Here is a 24424-nt window from a genome sequence, read left to right on the forward strand (position 1 = left end):
GGCTGCCCCGTTGCCTGGCCAGGGCTGGTTGCGCGGCCGTCGCTCAGGTGGTCTGGGCGCGCGCGGTGAGCTCCAAGCGTCTACAGATCGCTCTAGGACCTGGGTGACCTTGGGTTCCCAGACTGCGGCGCGCGAGTGCCAGACCTAGCGGCCGCGGGGGTAGGGCCAGCGGGAGGGGGCGGAGCTTCCGGGCTTTCAGCGACCCAGGCTGAAAAGACCTGCGGGGCCAGAGCACACGGGCCGCGCGGCGCTGGAACAGACACCCTGGTTGCTGGCAGGTAAGGCCGGAGGCTGGGCTGGGCTGGGTCCGAGCCGCACCCGGAACCTGAGGCCGCAGTGAGCTAGATTCGGTGCGTGCCCTCACCTGCGGCGGGATCGGGGCGGGCGGAGACCCCAGGAGGAGTGGCGACTCTCGGCATCCTCCCCTAGGCCCTTCTGCCCGCGGCCCGAGGCTTCCCGGCACCGGAGGCCCCTGGTGGCCTGCCTGGGGCTGCCCAGGAGAGCCCTGCACAACTCCTCCCTCCCTTCTCTTCTTTTTGTTAACAAAAAGAAGAGAAGGGGGGAGGAGTGGGCGCCCTTTCTGAAACACCCCAAATCCTGCGCGCTGTGCCCTCCGTTGCCTAGGGAATATCTTCCTAGAACCCCGACCACCTGCCCTCGCCTCGCTCTGAAGGGAAGCTCTTGCACCTTAGGGAAGAGAAATCATGCCTCGAAAGGAGGTTAAACCCGCTCCGTGCCAGGTGGTAACAGACCTTCTCTAGCTGTACAAATTTGGAATTGGAAAAAGGGCGGGACCGAAACGTAGACATTTTGTTTTGAGGGGGCTACCCCCTTCCTGGAGTCTGGCAGCGGACTTGCAAAGCAATGTTAAATCGAGGTTTGTGTTGTTATTTAACGAGAAGCAGGCTCTCCATGGATCCTGGAAATGCGCCGCGTCACATATGCCATCTCTTGGCTAGCTAACTAACACACGTGGGCGGCGGCCGGGCAATGGAAATGGCTTCTGGAAGCTAGCCTGGAACGCACCCACAAAGAGAGAAGCTGGAGTTAGTGACTCACCTTGGCAGAGACTTCTGAGATCAGGTTTCCTGCTTCTGTCCTGGGCAGGCCCGGGTTGTGAAATAGTGCGTTCATCTTGCACCTTGTGAAGGCGCTAGCCCAGAGACTTTCTCACGCTTTCCTTTTGACGGTGCTTTTCCTACTCTCTATAACCGGCTGTGGCCATGGTACCTCCTGTTGTGACCAGCGAATGCCTTTTTTTTTTAATGTTATTTATTTTGAGAGCGAGAGAGCACGCGCACGAGCGGAGACGGGGCAGAGAGAAAAGGAGAGAGAGAACCCCTAGCAGGCTTAGCCAGGAGCCGATCTGGGACTCAGTCCACATGAGATCATGACCTGAGCCAAAATCAAATGCTTACCCACCCAAGCGCCCACCAGCTGGTGCTTTTAAAAATCATGTTCTTACTTGGTGGTGACTTTCTTCAAGAGGTTAAGGGGCCCCAGTGGAGACCTGGCTGCCCACCTCTCTCAACTGCAATACTTCTACTTAATTCTAAACAAATCAGCCCGTACATTTTACAGATTTAGAGACATAGCCTACATAGGGCCCCTGTCAAGGTTAGCTTGTGATAATAAACAATTTGTGAAATGGAGGTAAAGACTTCAAACGTAGGAGACTTAACCCAGAGATGACTCTGTGTTCAATTCTCAGGAAAACACCTCTTTTCTACCACTTTTGCCCTACCTTACCTAGCTTAATCTGTCTCTTGGTGACCGTGGCTCTGGAATCCACCTGGAATCAGGTAGAGTTTGAAGCTTGGTGTGCATGAATAGAAATGGTGAATTCACAACCACCAAGTTCATGTGTCATGGTGTAGCGGTCAAGGGCCTGGGCAGCACACCCGGGTTTGAATCTTGGCTCTGCTGTTTACTGGCTGGGTAATCTTGAGCGAGCTGTTTAACCTCACATTATTATCAGTAAAATAATAGGCCTTACTTCATAGGGTGTTAAAAGGACTGCGGTAATTCGTGGAAATCAGTTTGGCACCTGTTTGTGAGGCACAAATGGTGGCTATTAGTATTTTGGGTGTCCCCACAGCAATTTTTCCTGTTCCCCATAAGGGCATTTTACGCCCACTTCTCCAAGGAAGATACATACAGCTCAGAATGTTCATTGTTAGGGGTGTTCACATTTCTCAAAATGTGGTTATTTATGGGGCGCCTGGGTGGCTCAGTCGGCTAAGGATCTGACATCAGCTCAGGTCATGATCTCACGGTTCCTGAGTTGGAGCCCCGAGCAGGCTCTCTGCTGATAGCTTGGGGCCCGCTTTGGATTCTCTCTCTCCCATTCTCTCTGCCCCTCCCCTGCTCATATTCTCTCTCTTTCTCCCTCAAAAATAAACATTAAAAAACACTTTTTTTAATGTGGTTATTTACTCTGGCGGTAGATTTGTAACCCCAAGGAAGATAAAGACTTGCCTCGCAGAGAACCAAAAATGCCTACAAGTTGTCACTTCTGTATTTTTAAAGCAGAAACAGGAAACCTTTTGCTGAACCTTGATATAAGGAAAACAGCCCATTATTACTGAGTGATTTGGAAAATCAAAGCCCAAATAAAGTGGGTTTTACAATGAGGAGAGCAGCTGTGTAATGGAATTCACCTTGACAGCAGCAGGTACCAGCTCCTGAAAAGAAGCAAATTAAAAATTCTGGGTCAGCTCTTAAACTTCGGCCAGAATGCCAAAAAACAAAACCAAGCCCAGAGGTGCTTGAGGTTTTCCTCAAGGGGAATATGTACTTTTTATCTAAGCGCTGTATCTTTGTGAAATATCTTCACTAAACCATTGGCTATGCATGTATAACCTCAAAGGGCAGGGCCATGAGTTGGCTCTCTAATAAGAGGCCCTCTTCGGAGACCTCTAACTCTTGCAGTCCTGGAACAAATGGCAGAGAAGGCCCTTGTAGGGAAAGCTGCAGATTTATGTGGTTTAGAGAGTTTTGGGGGGGTTGTCCCTGGCAGTGGGACCTCCCAGGTGGCTGGGAGGGGCTGTTCATTATGATGGTGGCTTTCTGTTTGTCTCTACCTTCTGATGTAATTACTTCTGTGAACTGAGTAACTGATTTTTGTCTAGGTGTGTCTGTATACGTGGCTGCAGCAGGCACTATATGTGTCCCAAGGTGATAAGGAGGCAAAGCTCCAAGCCTCTGACACTAAGCCACTTGTGAGTTACCAGCCCCTGGTGAATGGAAGCAGGACCCACCCAGTGTGGCTCTGCAACTAACGTGTTGCCTCAGGACAGGTAACTTCATTCCCTGGGGTTCCAATAATTTTCTAGAACATGAGAACCCTAGATTTCATTTTTTTTTTTTCAACGTTTATTTATTTTTGGGACAGAGAGAGACAGAGCATGAACGGGCGAGGGGCAGAGAGAGAGGGAGACACAGAATCGGAAACAGGCTCCAGGCTCTGAGCCATCAGCCCAGAGCCCGACGCGGGGCTCGAACTCACGGACCGCGAGATCGTGACCTGGCTGAAGTCGGACGCTTAACCGACTGCGCCACCCAGGCGCCCCTAGATTTCATTTTTGAGGACACTTCTGGCCTTAAAGTTCATCAGCCTCTGAGGTGCCACGCTCCCAGGAGCAGAAACTAAACTGATGGGTATCTGTGAATCTCTTGGAACCAGCATCGATATAAAAGTCTCTTCTCTGGTGGCCTCAGCTTAATAATTTACTTCAGAAGCTGAATTCACGAGAAGTCTCCTCTCCAGAGAGTTTAACTGTGGGTAAAAGCTCAGAGCTGAGTTTAAATGCTGCTTTAACTATTTACCAGTTCTGGGGTTGGTGCATCCGTTTTCTATTGCTGCTGAAACAGATCATCACAAGTTTAGGGGCTTAACACAACAAAGATTAATTAAATCTGTGGTTCCGTATGTCAGAAGTCTTGCTGTGGGCATCACCAGGTTCATGTCAATGTGTTGGTAGTACTGTGTTCCTTTCTGGAGGCTCTGTGGGAAAAGCCATTCCTTGCTCATTCAGGTTATTGGCACAATAGAGTCCATTTGGTTAGAGGACTGAGGTCCGGTTTCCTGGTCAAGTGTCAGTTGAGGACTATTCTGGAGGCCACCTGTATGCCTCATCTGTGGCCCCCCCACCCCGCTTCATCCGTTCACAAAATCAGCAGTAGTAAGAGAGCTCCATCCTCCTCCTTGAATCTCTTGCCTCTTCTTCTTCCTCTTTTTTTTTTTTTAAGATTTTATTTTTAAGTAGTCTGTAACGTGGGGCTCAAACTTACAACACTGATATCAAGAGTCACATGCTCTACCAGCTGTCAATGAGGCTCCCCCACTTGCTTCATTTTCTTTTCTTTTTTTTAATGTTTATTTATTTTTGAGGTGGGGGGAGAGAGAGAAGGAATGAGTGGGGGAAGGGCAGAAAGAAAGAGAGACAGAAGATCCGAAGAGAGCCCGATGTGGGGCTCGAACTCCCAAACCCTGATATCAGGACCTGAGCTGAAGTTGGACACTTAACCAACTGAGCCACCCAGGTGTCCTGCTTCTGTTTTCACATCTCTGACAGATCCTACTGCCTTCCTGTCCTCTTCAATGTAATCGCCCACATGATTATGGATAATCCAGAACAGGCTGTAACCTTAATCTCATCTACAAAGTCACTTGCCATCTAAGGTTGCCAGTATTCACAGGTACCGGGAATTAGGACGCGGACACCTTTGGGGAAGAGAGGTGTTATTTATTCTGCCTACCACAGTTGCCTAAATTCATTCCCCTCCTTGATCCAGTTTCCTCTTTTGATAAATGGAGGCAGATTAAATTTACTTTACAACATTGTGTGAGGATTAAATACAGTTAATGCATTCAGTGACATTGGACCCAGTGTAATCACACAGGCCCTTAAAAGGAGAAGAAGCCTTTAATTATTTAATTAGAACTAACAGCTTCTCTCACAACATTGTTGGGAGAGATGCTTCCAGCCCTATCTAAACTAGCCTCACCCTTGTCCCTGGTCACCCTCTAACCCAGTGGTTTTCGGTGTGTTCCTGGTTAGAAATGCAAATTCTTGTCCCCCACACCCCAGACCCAAGACCCAGAACCTCTAGAGATGGGGCTCTGCATCTGTGCTTAATGGCCTTCCAGGTGACTCTTATGCCACTTGCGTTTCAGAACCGGTGCTGCTTCCTTATTTTGTTTTCTTTCTAGTCTTTAGCACTAGGTGATGTCTACCTCCACTAGATTATAAAGTTCTAGGCGGGGCCTTGCCTGGTTCACTGGTCACTAACACAGCGCCTAACACAGTACCTGCTCACAGGGGGCTCATAAATAATTGTTGTGGGATGAATGGGGTGTAGGTGTTGAGAGTGAACCTACTTAACGGCAGTAAATATGCCCACTCACCAGTGAATTCCTTTCATTTGCTTAAGCTGTGTCATTAAATAGTGATGTGTTAAATGCTTCATGTTCAGGGGCGCCTGGGTGGCGCAGTCGGTTAAGCGTCCAACTTCAGCCAGGTCACGATCTCGCGGTCCGTGAGTTCGAGCCCCGCGTCGGGCTCTGGGCTGATGGCTCAGAGCCTGGAGCCTGTTTCCGATTCTGTGTCTCCCTCTCTCTCTGCCCCTCGCCCGTTCATGCTCTGTCTCTCTCTGTCCCAAAAATAAATAAAAACGTTGAAAAAAAAATTTTAAAAAATAAAAAAATAAATGCTTCATGTTCAAGTTCTATGAATTGTTTAGATAGTTATTTGGAAGGACTGGTTGGAGTTTCTGGATGGACAGTAACATCCCTTTGTTTTCCTTTTACAATAATGGAATATGGGGGGGGTGGAATGTGGGCTCACACTATCCATAAATTTGCTACCTAAAGCATTTTCAGGAACTGGATCAGGGATGTCTGTATTTGTAAATCACCTTGCAACATTTCAGCTTCCTCTTCCATCTCAGGTGGATGCAAATGAATAAATAATTATCAGGTTGGTTTTATTGTAAAATGAATCTTTTGTACTTCTGAGAACTTTGGTTTTAACCCCTTGCTGCCTTCTGCAGGAACCTTTTCTGCAATGTCTGTGATCCTTGATCTCTGCTCTCTGCTTGAACATTGTCAAGTGATGAGAAGTTTTTTTACATTTTACCAAGGGAATTGCTTTCCAGATGTGCTGATACTCTGCACATTGCCTCACACACAGCAGGAAGGTAGGAGGGATGGGGTGGAGGCAAATAGTTGTTCCTTAGGAAGTCCTGATGCTGCCTTTGGAAATTACACAGGATAACCTCTCCCTCCCTTTCTCAGTGACCCTCAGCATATCTGAAGACAGTAATTGTCTCTGACTATATTTTTTCAAATAGAAGAGTCCTGGTTTCTTCCTTCAACTATTTCTCCTGGGTTCTACACCTGTTTATTTTACTATCCTGATAAACGGGAAAGAATTCAGAAATTGGCTGCTAGGAAGTAAAAATACTATTTCCAGGTCAGGTCTGACTGAGCCCAAGACAGAGTAACTCCAGGATTGCATGTACATTTGTCTGCTTGTTTGTTCCTTAAACTGCTACTTTTTAGTCCATATTAAGCTTTAAAACCCTCACATATTAATCTTATATTTTTTTCATTATATAGAATAATCATTATCCCTTCACAAATGAGGAACACGTCAGTTCTCATTTGACCGCTTTAAGGTTCTATGAATCGGCAGCAAAGTGGGATTAGAATATAGCTCTCTCTTGCAGGACTGCAAGAGAATCACCCAAGCCTCATATTTTACCAATACAGAGTGTGACTAAAATAATTGTCACCAGATAGACATAGGAGAGGATATGTACACAAAACATTTTTTTACCTCAAGCCAATTTTGAAAAGTGGTATATATTTTTATACCTAATCAGGTTGAGTAGTAGAAAAAAAACTTAAGCTGCAAGTAAAATGATTTGTAAGTACATTAACATATCCTGCTATCACGTTCAGAACTCTTTCTATAAAAATGTTTATTGTTAAGAAAATATATTTAAGCATGAACAAGCTGCTCATAATTCTACTGTTCTATCAACCACATGTTCCAAAACTGTTCAGGAAAGTTGATATAGTATTCCAAGCATCACTTTCAACAAAAAGTAATAAGATTATAGCTATTTTTAAACTGGCTTTTTCCTTAATACATTGTGAACAGCCTTCCCTGTTTGTCCCTCTTCATGGCTGTGCAGTTCCCCACCGTAGAACCGTATCCTAATTTACTCATAGCCATGTATGCTGCCAAATGTTTACTGTTTTAGACAGTGCTTATCTGTCTTCTAGTGTTTACTTATTCCTGCAGATGAAAAGCCTATTTGGAGCACCCCTGAAGGAATCAGCTTCAGAGTCACCCAGAAAAACCTGTCCATACTTCCTAAGACTGGCTTCAAGTGTGTATTACAACTCCAAAATGGTATTTTCCAGGAGGCTTACCCATCTTTAGTCTTTGGACTTTATTCAGAATGACTTTAGTCTGTTTCCAATAATTAAATCCACGGTTTAAATTTTTTTTTTAATTTTTTAATTTGTTTTTTTATTTTTGAGAGAGAGAAAGACACACACACACACACACACACACACACACACACACACACACACAGAGCGTGAGTAGGGGAGAGGCAGGGAGAGAGGAAGACACAGAATCGGAAGCAGGCTCCAGGCTCTGAGTTGTCAGCACAGAGCCGGACGCAGGGCGGGGCTCAAACCCTGGAACCATGAGATTGTGACCTGAGCTGAAGTTGGACGCTTAACCGACTGAGCCACCCAGGTGCCCCTTAAATCCACTGTTTAAATGAGTTAATGTGCTTAGCAAAGAAGAGTGTTGGGGCCCTCTGGGTGCATTTTGCATGGAAGTGTTTGGCTTGGGTGGAGTGGGAAAGTCATGGCAGAGCATCTGATGTACACTTAACTTATGGGCATCATTTTAAAGTTTAAAGCAGGGGCGCCTGGGTGGCTCAGTAGGTTAAGTGTCTGACTTCAGCTCAGGTCACGATCTCGCGGTCCGTGAGTTCGAGCCCCGCGTCAGGCTCTGGGCTAATGGCTCAGAGCCTGGAGCCTGCTTCCGATTCTGTGTCTCCCTCTCTTTCTGCCCCTCCCCCGTTTATGCTCTGTCTCTCTCTGTCCCAAAAATACATAAACGTTAAAAAATAAATAAATAAAGTTTAAAGCAGAGGGTGTTTTAGACTAGGGGGTAAGAGTTTGAAATTATGAGATTCAGTTTGTTTTTGTTTTAATTCTGAAGAAAGATTTGCCAAAAGATGGGTGATATTATGTGACCACCAAAAGGGAAACATTTGTTATGTGTGGATTTTCCCAATATCTCTGATTATAAAAGTAATACCTGGTCCATTATAGAATAGCTGGGGAAAGTATGGCAAAAAGTAAAGGAAGAGAAATAAGAAATCATAAATAATCCGTCTTAGCATTAACTACTGTCAACATGTTGGGGGCATTTATAAAACAGCTTTAAAGCAATCAGTTATTTTCTTTCCTCCCTCTCCTGCCATGACAACATTTTGCCCTTGGAAATTGATATTTTAGTAGTGGTTAACGAAGGCTTGGTCTCATTTCGATTTGAACACCTTAACCTTGGTATCAGCACACTGGCCACTTCTTCCTCTGCCATCTTTGCCCTCCCCTCCCACAGCCATGTCACGGAAGCGGCCACAGTGACTACCAGCCAGCAAAGTGATGTGTTGAAACCAAGCCTTGACACTCTCCATCCAACCCCAAAATCTGAGGGCTGCCTTAACGGCTGGTGCCCTCGATGCCCCCGGCTCATCCATTCCAGGGCGTTTGTCTGGCTTCCTCACCTAATGCTACCTTCTGTCTACCCTCCACACCCCTCCCTCCTATCACCCCCTCCCTCCCCAGTTTCTTCCTCCTGGTGACCTCACAACTCTTCAGTAATACTATAGTGGCGACTGCTTTCGGAGTGCCTTCTTGAGTGCCGGGTGTTGTACCATGCAGTATGTGTACTTATCCCCATGCTAATGAATGGAGAGTGGAGTTCAGAGGTTGAGTTCACAGCACGTAGGTGGCAAAGCCAGACCTGTTCAAGGCCTTGTTCAGACTCTCCAGACCAGACCGGAAAGCCTGTCCCTTAAGCAGCTCATTGTTTCTTCCCTGCTTTTGTTAAGCGATGAGCGTTTCTTAGGAGGCAGGTTCTTTCCGATGCACTTCATCAGGGGACACCTCTGTGTATGGCCCCCTGTTTGTCATGCTGCTGTCACCATTCCAGGGGAAGCCTGGAAGCTCCTGCCAGCCTGACACCTTCCCAGTTCCTGACCCTGGCCTGGAGCTCCCTCCCTCCTCCTCCTCCTCCAGGGGGGACACCTGATGTGGCAGCCGTTCTTATTTTGTAGCCCCTGCCCTGCTGTGGGGGACCTCAGATTAATACCTTCCTCTCCTTGTTCTTCACAGACCTGAGCCCTGTCTAACTTGAACGTGTCAGTTATCCTTTCTGCCCAGAAACTGGTGAACGTGAGAAGCCAGGCGGGGAGCTGGCAGTGTGCCCAGGCCCAGGTCACTCACTAGCAAGGGGAGAGTAGATGGGGTTCTCACTCCTCTGGCTCCAGGCAGAGGGCATTGCAAGGCAGTCAGGATGCCAGCAGGAGGGGCTGACGCCTCTTCCTCTTCGATTAGAGTACAGACGCCTCAGGGCCCCCACCTCTCAGGAGGAGGGGCCAGGAAGAAAGATCCTCGAACTCAGGTACTCAGAACAGGAGGTGTAGTAGACATGCCTGTCTGAATTAGGGCAAGAAGTCGGTGTGCATCCACACATCCACCACTTGTGTGTGCCTGGCTGTGTCAAGCACATGCTCATTTAACTTGTTTTACCTCCATAAATCCTCACGGTGTTGGATCGCACCTCTGTACTCGCCGCTTGTTGTAGATGAAGTGAATGAGGCCTGGTTGCAGCCGCATAACCTGCCCTACATCCAGATCTCTGCCACTCCGACATCTGAGCTCTAACCTCTGCCCTTGGGCACCTCCAATCCTCACTGTATCGGGTTGCTGTAGGTAGCTAACCCCCAGGAGGCTCAGCATGGGGGGTGGTGGCCATTAGTAGGTTGTTGCAGATTTTGAAGAGGCCAGAAGGAAGTAGAGGTTATTCAACTTGTAAAGAAAGGCCAGGCCCTGTTTGGTTTTCTTCCTAGTTCCCCACACATCAGGAAAGCAACGTGTCTCTTTGATCCAGGCATGACTTACTCAGTGTTTTCTTTGAGCAATGCCAGAATCTGTTCTTTCTGGTTCTCAACCCTCCCCTGACCATCTTCAGCCCATTCCTGAGCAGAGGATGACCTTCAGAGGTGTGGAGATGATGTTCCTAACTTAAAGAGGGGTGGGGGGCTCACCTACCAAGAGACCCTGGGCCTGTCAGGCAGAAGTCCTGACCTGTGGGGCTGAGGGGCCTAGATTGTGGGGCATCTTGGTTTAGAGGCACTGTTGCCTCCTTGTTTCAGGAGGGGGTCGGGAAGGTAGGGGTGGGATTGGGAGACTTCTTAGAGCTGACTTATACTTACTCAGTTAGAAATCTCTCTGTGCTTTGCCTTCCTTATCGGGTGAAAAGGGTTTGAGCTATCTCAACCCTTCCGTCTCCTCCCCTGATGCTCACTGTACCCACGTAGGCATTACTGTAGTGGGACTGGTCGTCAAAGTCACCCAGACCCCTCTTTACCTCCCCAGAGGGGAGGAGGTGAACAAGGCAGTGTCTCCATCACACTTGCTAAGGTGGGGAGCTTCTGTGCATGCTAAACCTTTGCCTCCTGTTCTGCCGCAGGAGGCACCGGCATCTGGAGGGCACCAGTGTCACCTGTCTGGCCTGACACACTTAGTGGCATGGCCCGGAAAGGTGACCCTTGCTAGGCCCCGGCTCAGCCAGCGGCTTCGGGTGGGGCCAGCAGAGTGGGAATTGTAGTTGCTGAATTAAGTATTTTTCTCGTATTCCCGTTTGACTAAACAACACTTATGGGGAAGAGAGTGCTATCCCCACTGCGTGATCGTGACGACTGCGGCTTGGAGTGGACGTTTATTCACGGCCACTGTAGGTGAGAGCTGGGGTTGGGGCCCGGGCACTGCTGACTCTCGGCCAGGTGCACTTTGACTCCCACAGCCACCCTTCTCCCAGGACCGGCAGCGTTTCTTTAGTAACCTGAGGTTTGGGGGCAAGAGGAGGGACCAGGAGAGCACCTTGGTTCATGGCACCCCAGACCATTTCTAGACCATTTCTCGATCTGCTAACTCCTTCCCCATGCTACCTGAAGGCTCCAGGCCCTCCAGCTGTTGGTCTCTGAGATAACCAGCACCCATTTGTTGGTTTGTGACCACCCTTTGTGTCCCTTCCTTGCAGAGTCTGTGGATGATCACGATGGGAAGCCAAGGATTCATCCTGCTGGTGCTCCTGCTCATCCTGGCCGTCCTCTGCCATTCAGGTGAGTGGTCCCCGGGGACATGGATCTGAACCATGAGGTCATGCGCTCACTTTTTCTTCGACCTCAGCAAGACTGACCCAATGCTTAGCATGTGGGTACGTGGATATTTGCACACTGAATGAACATGGTAGCTATGAATATTTCTGCCCAACAGAATTTCCAAAGGTGAACTTTGGTTCCACTGTTTAAAGGTTTGTCAAGAAGCCACATGAAGGGGCGCATGGGTGACGCGGTTGGGCATCTGACTCTGATTGCCGCTCAGGTCAGGACCTCGTGGTTCACGGGTTTGAGCCCTGTGTCGGGCTTCGCGCTGGGAGCGGGGAGTCTACTTAGGATTCTCTGTCTCCCCCCTCTCTCTGCCCCTCCCCTGCTCACTGCTTTCTCTCTTCCTCTCTCAAAAATAAATAAATAAACATTAAAAAAAAGAGAAGAAGAAGAAACCAAATGAACTCTGGCTCTAGCCAGGAGAAGATTCAGTCCTAGGAACAACATTTCAAACAGCCGTCTCCAGGATCCGAGCCAGAATTCACCCTCCCTCTTACATTTTCCCCTCTCATGCCTGTGTACACGCATCCGGAACAGGAGGGGACTGCAGAAACATTGCGTCTCTGTCCCTTCCGATTGTGGCTCCCCTCCCACACGGGGGCAACCAACGCCCTCAGGAAGGAAGAGGCAGAGTGGGCTAACCACCCCCCACCACCACCACCTTCACCCTATGGGGGGGAGCCTGGCTCCAGGCATCTGTCTCGTCATCTGCAAACAAAGTGGTAGGAGGGAGTTATTTGGACTGACCTTTCAAAGGTTAATCTGGAACCTTCACAGATGGAGAGTCGTCTGCTAGGTGGGATTTCACACCAGGGAAGTCGAACATGGCCATTTAAGATGCTCTAGAGAGCTTGGCTCCTATATGCTCAGATAGTGAGGAGCCACTTTCTTCTGGCCTTCTGGAAAATTCCCTCCCCCCTGGGGATGGATATATGCTTTGGCCTTAGAACTGCAAGTTAGCTCTTGGGTTCTAAAACCCACACTTGGTCTGAGTTTCACCATGACATTCTTCTATGAGATTTTACATATTTCATTTTCAAAAATGTCCTTTCACACAGACAGATACTGCCACATAACTGATTATCGATCTATGAGAATGTGATCAGAGAGTATTCGTTGCCTGGAAGGCATTTATAGAGTTCTGTTAGTTTATTCTCTTGATAGTTACCTTTTAATACATCGCTGCAAATTAATCACTTTTTAAAAATCACTTCTAGTTGAGGGTAAGAGGAAGCTTCTCATTTGCACAGTTCTAGGGATTTTGACACATGGAAATTCTTTTTGTACTTGTATCAGGGTCCAAAAATTGCTGCTGGGACTGCAGTTTGAGGTTGGAAAAATAGATCTGCTACGGATCTGTGTGGGAATGGAAGCGCGCTGTGAGCTGCGAGCCCCCGTCCCATCGAGCGCAGATGGTGGGCCTCCTTCCGCCAGGACGGCAAGTTAGTGCTGCTCTAACAAGTCCTGACGGGTTTCTTTCTGATTCTAGGTCATAGCCTGACATGCTACAACTGTGTGTCACCAGTGAGTGGTAACTGCACTAAGACCTCCGTTTGTTCATCGAATTTTGACTCGTGTCTCTACATTGAAGCCGGTAAGAGCCTACCCCTTCCCTGCCTCCTAACTGTAAGGGGATGAGGAGGGCCTGGGAAAAAATGAGCGCCACATTCATTCTCATCAGGCTTGTATTCAACAAGCAGTAACTGTCATCTAAGAGAGAAAAATAAAAACACCCTTCAAGGTTATTCTCTTCTTCTATACTCTACCACAAAGCCTTTCCAGAGTCAGCCACAAAGAATACTGAACATATCAGGTGAACTCCTAAAAGGCTCGGGAGACCCACAGGTTCAGAAAAACCCAATAGAAAGGAGAAGAAGATTAATTTGCCTAGAAAGAAGAAATCCTTCAATAAGTAAGGACAAATCAGAATTATCCTGTCTGACTGGAGTATCTGATAATTTTGATATAAATTCCTGGAATGTGGCTAAAATTCCAAGCCCTACAATGCAAGGTCCTTGATTGTGTAGGACAGGTCCTCTACCTCGATAGAGAGGCCCGTAATAATTCATTGTTAATGTAGAAAGCACAATAAGGCCCCTGGAGAGAACATGGCCACTCACTCCACAAATATTTGAACACAGTTATGTATGAGCACATGCATCAAGTTAACCTTGATCATCTGTGTCTCTTCAACCACATCTCTCCCACCTCCCTCCACAAAAAGTGTCATTTCCAAATAAGAGAATAGAGGCAATATTTTTTTTATATTTAATTTTATTTTTTATTTTTTTAAATTTGTATCCAAATTAGTTAGCATATAGTGAAACAATGATTTCAGGAGTAGATTCCTTAATTCCCCTTACCCATTTAGCCCATCCCCCCTCCCACAACCCCTCCAGTAACCCTCAGTTTGTTCTCCATATTTATGAGTCTCTTCTGTTTTGTCCCCCTCTCTGTTTTTATATTATTTTTGTTTCCCTTTCCTTATGTTAATGTGTTTTGTCTCTTAAAGTCTTCATATGAGTGAAGTCATGAATTTTGTCTTTCTCTAATTTCACTTAGCATAATAACCTCCAGTTCCATCCACATAGTTGCAAATGGCAAGATTTCATTCTTTTTGATTGCCAAGTAATACTCCATTATATATATATATATATATATATATATATATATATATATATATATGTATATATATACACACACACACACACACACACACACACACCACATTTTCTTTATCCATTCATCCATTGATGGACATTTGGGCTCTTTCCATACTTTGGCTATTGTTGATAGTGCTGCTATAAACTTGGGGGTGCATGTGTCCCTTCAAAACAGCACACCTGTATCCCGTGGATAAATGCCTAGTAGTGCAATTGCTGGGTCATAGGGTAGTTCTATTTTTAGTTTTTTGAGGAACCTCCATACTGTTTTCCAGAGTGGCTGCACCAGCTTGCATTGCCACCAACAATGCAAAAGGGTTCCTCTTTCTCCACATCCTTGCCAACATCTGTTGTTGCCTGAGTTGTTAATGCAAGCCATTCTGACAGGTGTAAGGTGATATCTCCTTATGGTTTTGATTTGTATTTCCCTGATGATGAGTGATGTTGAGCATTTTTTCATGTGTCGGTTGGCCATCTGGATGTCTTCCTTGGAGAAGTGTCTATTCATGTCTTTTGCCCATTTCTTCAGTGGATTATTTTTTTTTTTGGGTGTTGAGTTTGAGAAGTTCTTTATAGATTTTGGATACTAACAGAATAAAGGCAATATAATGTGTAGAGCAAGAATTAGATTAGCAGTTAGGAGCTCCCATCTCCCATCTCTGTCCTGCCTCCATCCAGTAAGTTCCTTCTGCCTGTGTTTTTTCATTTATGAAATGTAATATGTGTATTGGATGGTAGAGGTGAAGAGGAGAGGGAAGGAGGGAAGTAGAGCCAAATCTTTTTTCCAGCTCTCAAATCCCATTATTTCTGATTGTTAAACTTTTATTGAAAAATTTTCCAACTTTACTGAACAATAATTGATAGAGAAAAATTGTGTATGCTTGAGGTACACAGTGTAATGATTTGATATTTGTATGCATTGTGAAATGATTACCACAGTGATCTAAGTAACACATCCAGCACCTCACACAGTTGCCTTTTTTGTGTGTGATGAGAACACTAAGATCTATCCTCTTAGCAAATTTCAAGCATACAATACAATATTAGTAACTATTCTCACCATGCTATACGTGAGACATCCAAAACTTATCTATCTTATAATGAATTGTTCCACTTTTAAAAGTGGTTTGTGTAGGGGCGCCTGGGTGGTTCAGTGAGTTAAACATCCGACTCTTGACTTCAGCTTAGGTCATGATCTCACTGTTTGTGAGTTCGAGCCCCACATCCGGCTCTGCTCTGACAGCATGGAGCCTGCTTGGGATTCTGTCTCCTCCTCTCTCTGCCCCTCCCCCTCTTGCTCTCTCTCTCTGTCTGTCTCTCTCTCAAAATAAATAAAAATAAACTTTGGGGCAGAAAAAGTGGTTCGTATAAATAACAAGACCCACCTATTAATAGTGGCCAAAATCCAAAATGCTGACAACACCAAATGCTGACAAGGGTTCAGAGCAAAAGGAACTGTCATTTGCTGCTCGTGGGAATGCAAAATTGCGGCTTGGCAGTTTCTTAAATAAGCTAAATATGCTCTCACTGTGTGATTCAGCACTCACTGAATATATACCCAAAGGGGTTGAAAACTTCTGTCCACACAAAAACCTGCACACAGATGTTTCTAGCAGCTTTACTCATGGTTGCCAAGATTTGGAAACAACCAGATGCCCTTCAGTAAGTGAATGGGTAAATGAACTGTGCATTGTAGTACATCCAGACAATGGACTAAAAAGAAATGAGCTATCAAGCCATGAAAAGACATGAAGGAAAATTAAATGCCTATTACTGAGGGAAACAAGCCAATACGAAAAGGCTACGTAATGTATCATTCCATGGTAGGACATTTTGGAAAAGGCAAAAGGAGACCATAAAGAGGTCATTGGTTGCCAGGGGTTAGCAGGAAGGAGGGAGGGATGAAAAGGTGGAGCACAGGATTTTAGGGCAACAAAACTACTCTGTGTGATACTATATTGGTGGACATGTGCCACGTGTATGTCAAACTGCATGCAACACCCAGAGCGAACCGAAACGTAAATGATGGATTTTGGATGGTAATGATAAATCCATGTGGGTTCCTCAGTTGTAACAAGTGTACCACTGGGGGGGGGGGGGGGGGCGGTGGGGGAGATGCTGATAAAGGGGAGGTTCTTTAGGGTGGGCACAGAGGTGTCAGGGGGCTGAGAACTCTACATCTGCTCAATTTTGCTGTGAATCTAAAGGTCCTCTAAAGAATAAAATCTATTTTTTAAAAAGGGATAACATGAATCTTAAATATTTTTCGTCTTATGTACAGAAGTCCCCAAATTCGGCCAGACATGTAATAGCAGTTCTTGAACTAGAGCTGTTTTGACCTTGCAGTAAGACAGATACTAACAGAGCACCTAAATCCCCCTGCAGCTCGGATTGACGTCTCCTGGGAGAGGCAGGGCACACTGTCAAAAACATGAGTCAAAGGTCAGGTACTCATTGGAGACATCATTCAACTACTCTAGCCACATTTTCCCCAACTAGAAAGTGGGCATACTTCTCTTCTGGGGTCAGGGGGGCAGTTTGAAGAGAAAGCGCACATGATGGTGCTGTACAGAGTGAGTCTAGAGGAGAAGTAGGCGTTGAGTGTGAATTCAGCTGATACTTCCTGGCATCCTGGCCATGTCGCAGCATTACAAACCACGTGCTTAGACTCTGGCAGAAGCCTCATGACTGCGCCAAGCCATCGTTGCCCTTATGACCTTCTGAACAAGGGGCACACTTAGAGGTGCCGAGGACAATTAGGGACTGTTGCTTGGTGACGTTAGACGCAAACTAAATCTTCAAAGAGAGCTGGGATGATGCGTCAAGCAGAGAGAGAACCTCTAACATTCCAGTGACCCTGATATAATCCGCTTTATTTGGGTGGTTCTGACGGAGGCTTTGGTGAGCTCACCACATCAGAGGTTGTTATGCAAATAAGATCATTGAAGTAGAGGGGCGCCTGGGTGGTTCAGTTGGTTAAGCATCTGACCTCAGCTCAGGTCGTGATCTCACAGTTCATGAGTTTGAGCCTGGTGTCAGGCTCCGTGCTGAAAGGCTCCGAGCCTGGAACCTGCTTCAGATTCTGTCTCCCTCTCTCTCCCTGCCCCTCCCCCGCTCATGCTCTGTCTCTTTTTCCTTCAAAAATAAACATTAAAAAAAATTAAAAAGACCATTGAAGCAGATGCTTGGCTCACTGCAGGACACATAGTAAATGATTAATTGGTAGCAATTATTTATTAATAAATTGCTATCTGCTCACTCCAGGCTGTTAGGTTCCCCTAATTAAAATTCTGGTAGCTTTAATGTTTTTCCAGTTCCACTGCCTGGTTAGTATTATGGAAAGCAGTAACTTGCCCTGTTCTACAGCATCCTCTATTGGAGGCATCTTCTTAAATACCGATGACCAAGAAAGTAAAGTCACTAGAACACTCTGGCCTCTGCCACTTGACCAAACTTCATTAAAATTCAGTCCAAACACACATTCCCTCTGAGGGGGAGGTGGGACAGTTACATTTGCAATTATGAACGTAGTTTTGAGGGCGTCTGGGTGGCTGAGTCAGTTAAATGTCCGACTCTTGATTTCGGCTCAGGTCATGATCTCAAGGTCGTGAGATCAAGCCCCAAGTTGGGCTCTGTGCTGATGGTGTGGAGCCTGCATGGGATTCTCTCTCTCCCTCTCTCCCTGACCCTCCCCTGCTTCTGTGCACCTGTTCTCTCTCTCTCTCTCAAAATAAATAAAACTTTTTTAAAAATGTAGTTTTGTTCCCAGCCATGAATGAAATTTAGTTACAAGCCTTTAATAAGGAAATAGGTATCTGCATTTTCTTTTCTTTTTTCCCAGCACAGAAGATAAGAAAGGGATTCCAGGGCAAGGCCCATACCTCCTATGTCTGTATATCCCCAGTTTGTAGCACACAGTCTTGGCACATAGACAGTTATTTCGGAGAGGAAAATCTACCATAATTCCTCTCAACTAACACATTGTTTTTCCCTTCATTTTTCTGAATATTAAAAAAAACCATGGGATAGTTGGCATATATGCTTTTGGCTTTTATTTTTCTATGTGTGCAAAGATTGGGACCACAGTGGCATGTTTTCTTGGAAACTCTTCCTATATTACTGAATAGTCTAATGATTTTTAAATGAAGTTTAAAATATTTTAAAAAGTTATCCAATGACTTAAAAAAAAAAAATCTCAGTCCATAAGCGATATATAAATGAAGGATAGTCTTCTGGGAAGGTAACACTGTTAAATTCCTTGGGGATTTTTCCAGAAAAAAATTAATGCATTTACCTCCACACATACACTTTATTTACACAGATGGCTCTCATTCTACATATTGTCCTGCATCCATTCTATTGAGATATAATTCACGTACAATTTAAAATACAATGCAGTGACTTTTAGTGTATTCACAAGGTTGCACGTCTGTCATCACTAACTCCAGAATATTTTTATCCCGAAAAGAAAATCCTTACCCATTAAGTAGCCATTTCCCATTCCTCCCTGCCACATAACCCAGAAGTTACTAATCTACCTGCTGTCCCCATGGATTTGCCTGTTCTGGACATTTCATATAAACGGAATTCTACAGTGTTTGTGGCCTTTGTGACTGGCTTCTTTCACCAAACATAATGTGTTTAAGGTTCACCCGTGTTATCACACGTTATCAATACTTCCATTCATTTTTATGGCTGAATAATATTCCAGTGTATGGATAGACCACATTTTGTTTATCTATTCACCAATTAATGGACATGTGGGTTTCCACTTCTTAGGGATTTTTTTAAATGTTTATTTATTTTTGAGAGAGACAAAGTACGAGCAGGGAAGGGGCAGAGAGAGAGGGAGACACAGAATCTGAAACAGGCTCTAGGCTCTGAGCTGTCAGCACAGAGTCCGACGCAGGGCTCGAACCCACAAACCGTGAGATCATGACCTGAGCTGGAGTCGGATGCTTAGCCCACTGAGCCACCCAGGCGCCCCCTGCAGTAACCATTCTTGAGGATCTCTCCTAATCTTTTTCACAAGGAACTTCATAGAGCAAATTCTAGAAGTAAGGTTGTTGGATCAATGGGAGTATGTGTTTAAAAATCTTAGCAAACCCCTAAAACCTCAGCACGATCCCCTGTGGGCTCCCACCACACACAGCTGTGCGGGTTCTCACAAGACTTTGGTTTTAGGGAAAAGTTCCTTTTCGAGCCGCATCATCAGTCGCTCAATCGTTCCCCTTTATAGCCCGACTAGGATACGTATTCTTGCCCGGATGTCTCTACTTCCCTTCGGAGCTAGGTTCTAAGAAGTAGGATCAGGAGTTCGAAGGCAGGCACAGAACATTGCCCACTTGCTCACCCTTGTGTGTGTGTCTCCCCCACAGAGCCCAAATCCTATTACTACCAGTGCTGGAAGTTGGCGGACTGCAGTTTCGAGCACATCTCGGCTTCCTTGGGGCTTCAGAAGCTCCAGTACCGCTGCTGCCAGCAGGACCTGTGTAACAGGAGCTTTGGCACCACTGTCTCCGGGAAGATGGCTCTGCTGGTGACCCCGCTGCTGGCAGCAGCCTGGCACCTTTGTCTCTAACTCAACACTGGGAGGCCCTTCTCCTAAACTTTCTGTTTCTGTATATTCCTTGTTTCCCCTGCTGCTGCATTCCCAAGGCTATTTTCACCTGGATCCTATTGGGAAGGATTAAAACTAGCTTGAGCCACTTGGTAAAAAGAGAGACTCAGCGCCTTTGAAGACCGGTCGTGTTGGCAGCAAAGACCCGTCGGAGGGAAGAAACTGAAGAGGGAGGTGCGGGCGATTTGAGCTAGGTCACGTGCTTGTTGCAAGACCAGCTTTGCGGTGGCCGCTGGAGTACATTAGACTCTGCATGTCTCCGTTCTTTCCCATCTCATTCCTTGAATGTAGTTAAAGAGTATCATGAGTGCTTTTGGGGGCAGACCGGGGCAGGGGGTTCTTTTCAGCAGTCTCTCAGGGAATGCTTTCATCCTCTCCCTTTACGGGCCCTGTGCTGCCACACAGGCACAAAGAACCTTCCACGTGTGGGCTGTCAGGGGCAGTGAAATTCCTAATGCAGAGCAATTGGAATGACCTTGGTCTTCGCAACTAGCAGGTGTCTGGCAAGGAAGAAGGTAAGCCCTCCACATGGCGGGGCACGGAAACCCCAGGTCTTCGAGATCTGAGTTTTCCTCTGTCCCTAGATTGTGTATGGGCTACTCTGTCTTCCCTAGAAAAACTTAATAGGACATATTAATGATATGTTAAAACTACCCCTCCCACTTTTTTATTGGAATGGTGGGATATCTTGGCTTTGTCACACATAGTTAAAAGTCTGAACATTTGGACATCCTGTGTTAAAAATGACTTGCGGTATTAAGTGTGCTTGTTTTGCATAGTACTGGTAGCAAGTCTCTTCATACGTGTACTTATACTGTATGAACACAATGGGAAGAGCCTCTGAGTTGCAGGTGGGGACCTCCAAGTGTCCTCACGAACAGCAGCAACAGCAAGGGTGTGATTTGCCTGCCAACTTCCGGCCTGTTGACTCCTAGCTGACTTAGCACAGATTGCGTAAAATGCATGTGTAAGGGTTATTAACATAATCACAATCGTTAAGGCTTTGGGAAACTCTTCTGGTTTCCTGAAAAGTGATCCACCTTTTCAGGAGGGCAACGTTTTGCCTTTTTCTAGTGGGTGATGGTGAATAATTCTTAAGGTCCGGTAGACTTAAGGACATTTGTGTTCTTATAATCTTGATTGTACTTAGCAGCATAGCCTGATTTTTGCAGATGATGCTAGGCTTTCATGATTAACATTTTTTTAAGACCCCTTGATTATGTAATCTCAACAAACCGGGAGGAATGCCCTTCCAAAAATAAAATTTAATCAAATGCACGAGCGTGGTTATTGGCCCGGAAGGAAAACAACATGCGGGACACCCAGTGGTAGCAACTGAAAGAGAAGAGCGTGACCAGTGTCAGCTGTCTCGTGTTGATGCCCTTACTTGAACAGAGACGACTAGGACCTTCCTCAACAAAACCTAGCATTGCCTTGGTGGTCTGGGTTACTTACTGGCTCCGTGTTTTTCCTTACAGCGTCTTTAATTCCCTTGTCCAAGACAAAATACTACGTGTACCTCTTTCCTCACTAGGATCTTTCCCGCCCAAAGAAGTACTGAAGTGCACACAGCTGCTGGCTGAGCAAAAAACAGTTCCTTTCACACAGGCCTTTAGGAAACAGAACCAATTTTGACTCACTTACGTAGAAAATTAATCTAGGGGAACTTTGGAGGGAGAACTCAACCAGACTACAAAAAGCCAAAATTTGGGCAGTTCCAAAATGTTCTCTCTAAAGATTCAGATTCTAGGGTGTGACTGTCTGCTGTCTTGGGTCACGTGCCCACTTTGGGGCCAGAGTGCGTCGAGAAAGGGATAAATGTCTAAAGCAGACTCTGAGTGCTGCTAAATAGGGAGATGGGGAGAGGGCTCCTGGGAGTTGAAATGACCAAGGGTCATAATAAACGGCCTTAAGCTTTGGGGGTTTTTTCTGCAAAAAGTTCCGACTCACACCATGGACTGGAGCATTGGGCGTCTTGACCCAAAGGCAATAGGCCAGATGAGTGGAGAGTCAATAGCCTTTGCATGGTTTTTATAGGAATTTCCATACTGGGTTTAATATTGGGGGGTGATAACCCCATTGGATCCTCTCTCTTGGGGAGTGAGCTATGGATGCAAGATACACCCATTGCGCAGATAGTGGAACTCCTAGTATATCCCAAAGGACACTAACCCATTGTCCAACTTCGTCCTGAAAGGACTGAGCCTCAAGATATGAGTATATTCCCCTTGGGCCCCATGACTTAACATGTAGGGTGTGTCCTGATAAGATAAGAGCCTGCCTCACCCACATTTTTGGACTTGGAACTCCCTGAGCATGAACCATGCTTTATACGTTTGCGTCCTCTGGGGCCAGATGATTCATCTTGCACATTGTAAGTTCCTCATCAGTGTTCAACATCTGCTAGTTTACATTGGGTTTGTTTTCCTTGCAAACAGTCTGAACTAATGCTAACATTTCTAACAGATTCTTGTGCTGAGAAGGCACAGCACTGGCTGGAAGCAGTACTTACCTGATATCCCCTCTAATGAGGGGAACTTGATGGTGCGGGGTTCTGTGCTCTGTTTTACATGTATTTTTTTCTGTACCATCATCATCTCACTGATTAAGAAGAAGACTACGTTTGAAGAAATTTGAATTGTTGACTGTCACCAAGGTTAATATATCGTCAAGTCTAGGGTTCACACTCAGCTGCCCAGTCGGCCACTGTGCTGCCTTATGTCCTTTGCACCTGCCTTCAATGCATGCCAATTTGACTTTGGGACAAAGCCTGGAGGAGATCTGGGTGCTTTTTTGCTTTGAAGAAATTGATTCCTGCCTCTTTTTAGAAATAAAAACATTAAGTACAGTTGTTTTTTCACTGAAAGTTTAGGTTATCCAACCGGGTGAGCTTTATAGAACCCACTTAGGACTTTTAGGAAACATGATATAATTTCAAAACACTGTGTTTGCCACAGTCTGTTTCCAAGACCCACTGCCTCTCATCATTATTTCATTTCAGGATAACAGCAGTTCAGTGCATGGATTTGGTAGTTGGGGGCCTGGGTTCAGATCCTGTCTCTTCCACTAATTGGCTATGTCTCTGGACAAGTTTTCTGGCCCCCTCTGAACTCCGGCTTCCTGCATCTACCTCAAAAAAAATTGTGTGAGGCTTGTGGTCTCACATTTGCAAAGTGTCTGGCAGATAGGAAGTGGGCTGTAATAAAGACGCAGGTTACACGGAGTCCAGGGTTGTTAAAACTAAAGGGATCGGAGAATCGACAGTGAAACACATTGTATTCACTCCACTGGCTTTGTAGAAATTGACCAGAGATCTCCTATTCATATTGCCTATTATGGGATTGTTCACCACAAGATTTTTACTTGGGCTAAAACTTCCTGTTTATATATACATTATTTTGGAGTAGATGGGTGCCTGCAAGGCTCTGTCGTAAGTAAGGATGTCTGTCTGTCCTCCTTTTCCCCAGCAGTCATGTAGGGCCACAGCCTCTGGGAGGCAAAGTGGTGAGACACCACACACCCTGCGGGGGGCAAGGGCACTGAACTGGGAAACAAGTCCTACACTGTGGAGTGAGGACCTTCATTTCCGTGATGGGCTTCCCGAAGGGTGCTTCTCTCTCCAGCCTCACTATTGTTGGCTCCATGCAAACCAGCCGACCACACCGTGTCACTCCTATATACAATCCGTGCCCACGCTGGCTCAGTTAACACCACCCCGTCTGGCTGTCAGTGTTATAGAAATCAGGCAAAACGTTGATGCTGATAAGATGGAGGCCTTACGGGAATGTAAACAGCGTTGTTTACCTTCTCATGTGTTTTCGTGACATGGTGTTATGGCCAGAACTGGAACTTAGTGTTTCAGTTCATAAACTCTCCTGATGTAGACAAAATGGGGCCTGACCCTGAATGTTAAACCCTGGAGTATACTGGTCCCAACTGGGGGCTTACCGTGTGCCAGGCACTATTCCAAACACTATAAATGTAGGGCTCCACTTAATTTTTCTCAGTAATCATGAATAGTATTTATCATCTATACCCAAATCCATCAGAGTGCTTACAAATTACAGTTTCCTGTCCATTTCTGCCCTTGGATTCAGTCAGGTCTAATCATACTGTAACTCCTCCTGCCCTTTCCTGGTGCTTGAATGAGTGAGAAAGGTTGTGTTCTTTGCAACCAAATATCTCTAACCAAGACATCTAGTGAAAAGGGTTAACTGACAGTTGCTAACTAAACCACCCTCCTTCCCGAGCTATGGGAAGCAGTTAAAAGAACACTCAAGATTGGGATGGAAATAACGTGTATATGATATGAATAATGTAGCTTTGAGAATATTTTTTTAAGATTTGGGTTTACAATGAAATCCCATGCCAGTAATCCTTTACTTAAATGCAATACACTTGCAGCAAAGTAAAGTGCCAGGCCCCGGGCGTGCCCATGCCTCAGAGGCTTTGGGCATACTATGTCACCACCCTGAGACTCTGCGTCAGCCTCACGGCTGTAACCGTGACACCCATCTTAACGGACATTTGACTTTCAGCCTCTTGGCCTCTGTTCCCCCCACCTCTGGCAAGGAGAGCATACTCACCTTTTGAGGAACTCCCCCCACCCTTTAAGTGCGGTATCAGTGGAACTGTTAACGAAGGTGGCCTA

The 24424-nt window shown here is 45.9% G+C and overlaps 1 protein-coding gene across 2 annotated transcripts; it reads left to right on the top strand.

Annotated features, from left to right (window-relative positions):
* Nucleotides 1-94: 94 nt before the first annotated feature.
* CD59 (CD59 molecule (CD59 blood group)) lies at nucleotides 95-21051 on the top strand. 2 transcript variants are annotated; one of them, XM_086677710.1, is made up of 5 exons: nucleotides 95-278; nucleotides 3132-3299; nucleotides 11364-11445; nucleotides 12980-13084; nucleotides 19532-21051. In XM_086677710.1, the coding sequence occupies exons 3-5, from the start codon at nucleotides 11373-11375 to the stop codon at nucleotides 19732-19734; spliced, it is 381 nt and encodes a 126-aa protein (XP_086533836.1). In that variant the 5' UTR covers nucleotides 95-278; nucleotides 3132-3299; nucleotides 11364-11372; the 3' UTR covers nucleotides 19735-21051. The 2 variants fall into 2 exon arrangements, with proteins under 2 accessions (XP_086533836.1, XP_025784132.1); XM_025928347.2 differs by lacking the exon at nucleotides 3132-3299 and having other exon boundaries at nucleotides 112-278.
* Nucleotides 21052-24424: the final 3373 nt, after the last annotated feature.

The sequence above is a fragment of the Puma concolor genome, chromosome D1, assembly GCF_028749965.1.
Source record: "Puma concolor isolate L17-30 chromosome D1, mPumCon1.1.hap2, whole genome shotgun sequence".
Taxonomy (NCBI): Eukaryota; Metazoa; Chordata; class Mammalia; order Carnivora; family Felidae; genus Puma; species Puma concolor.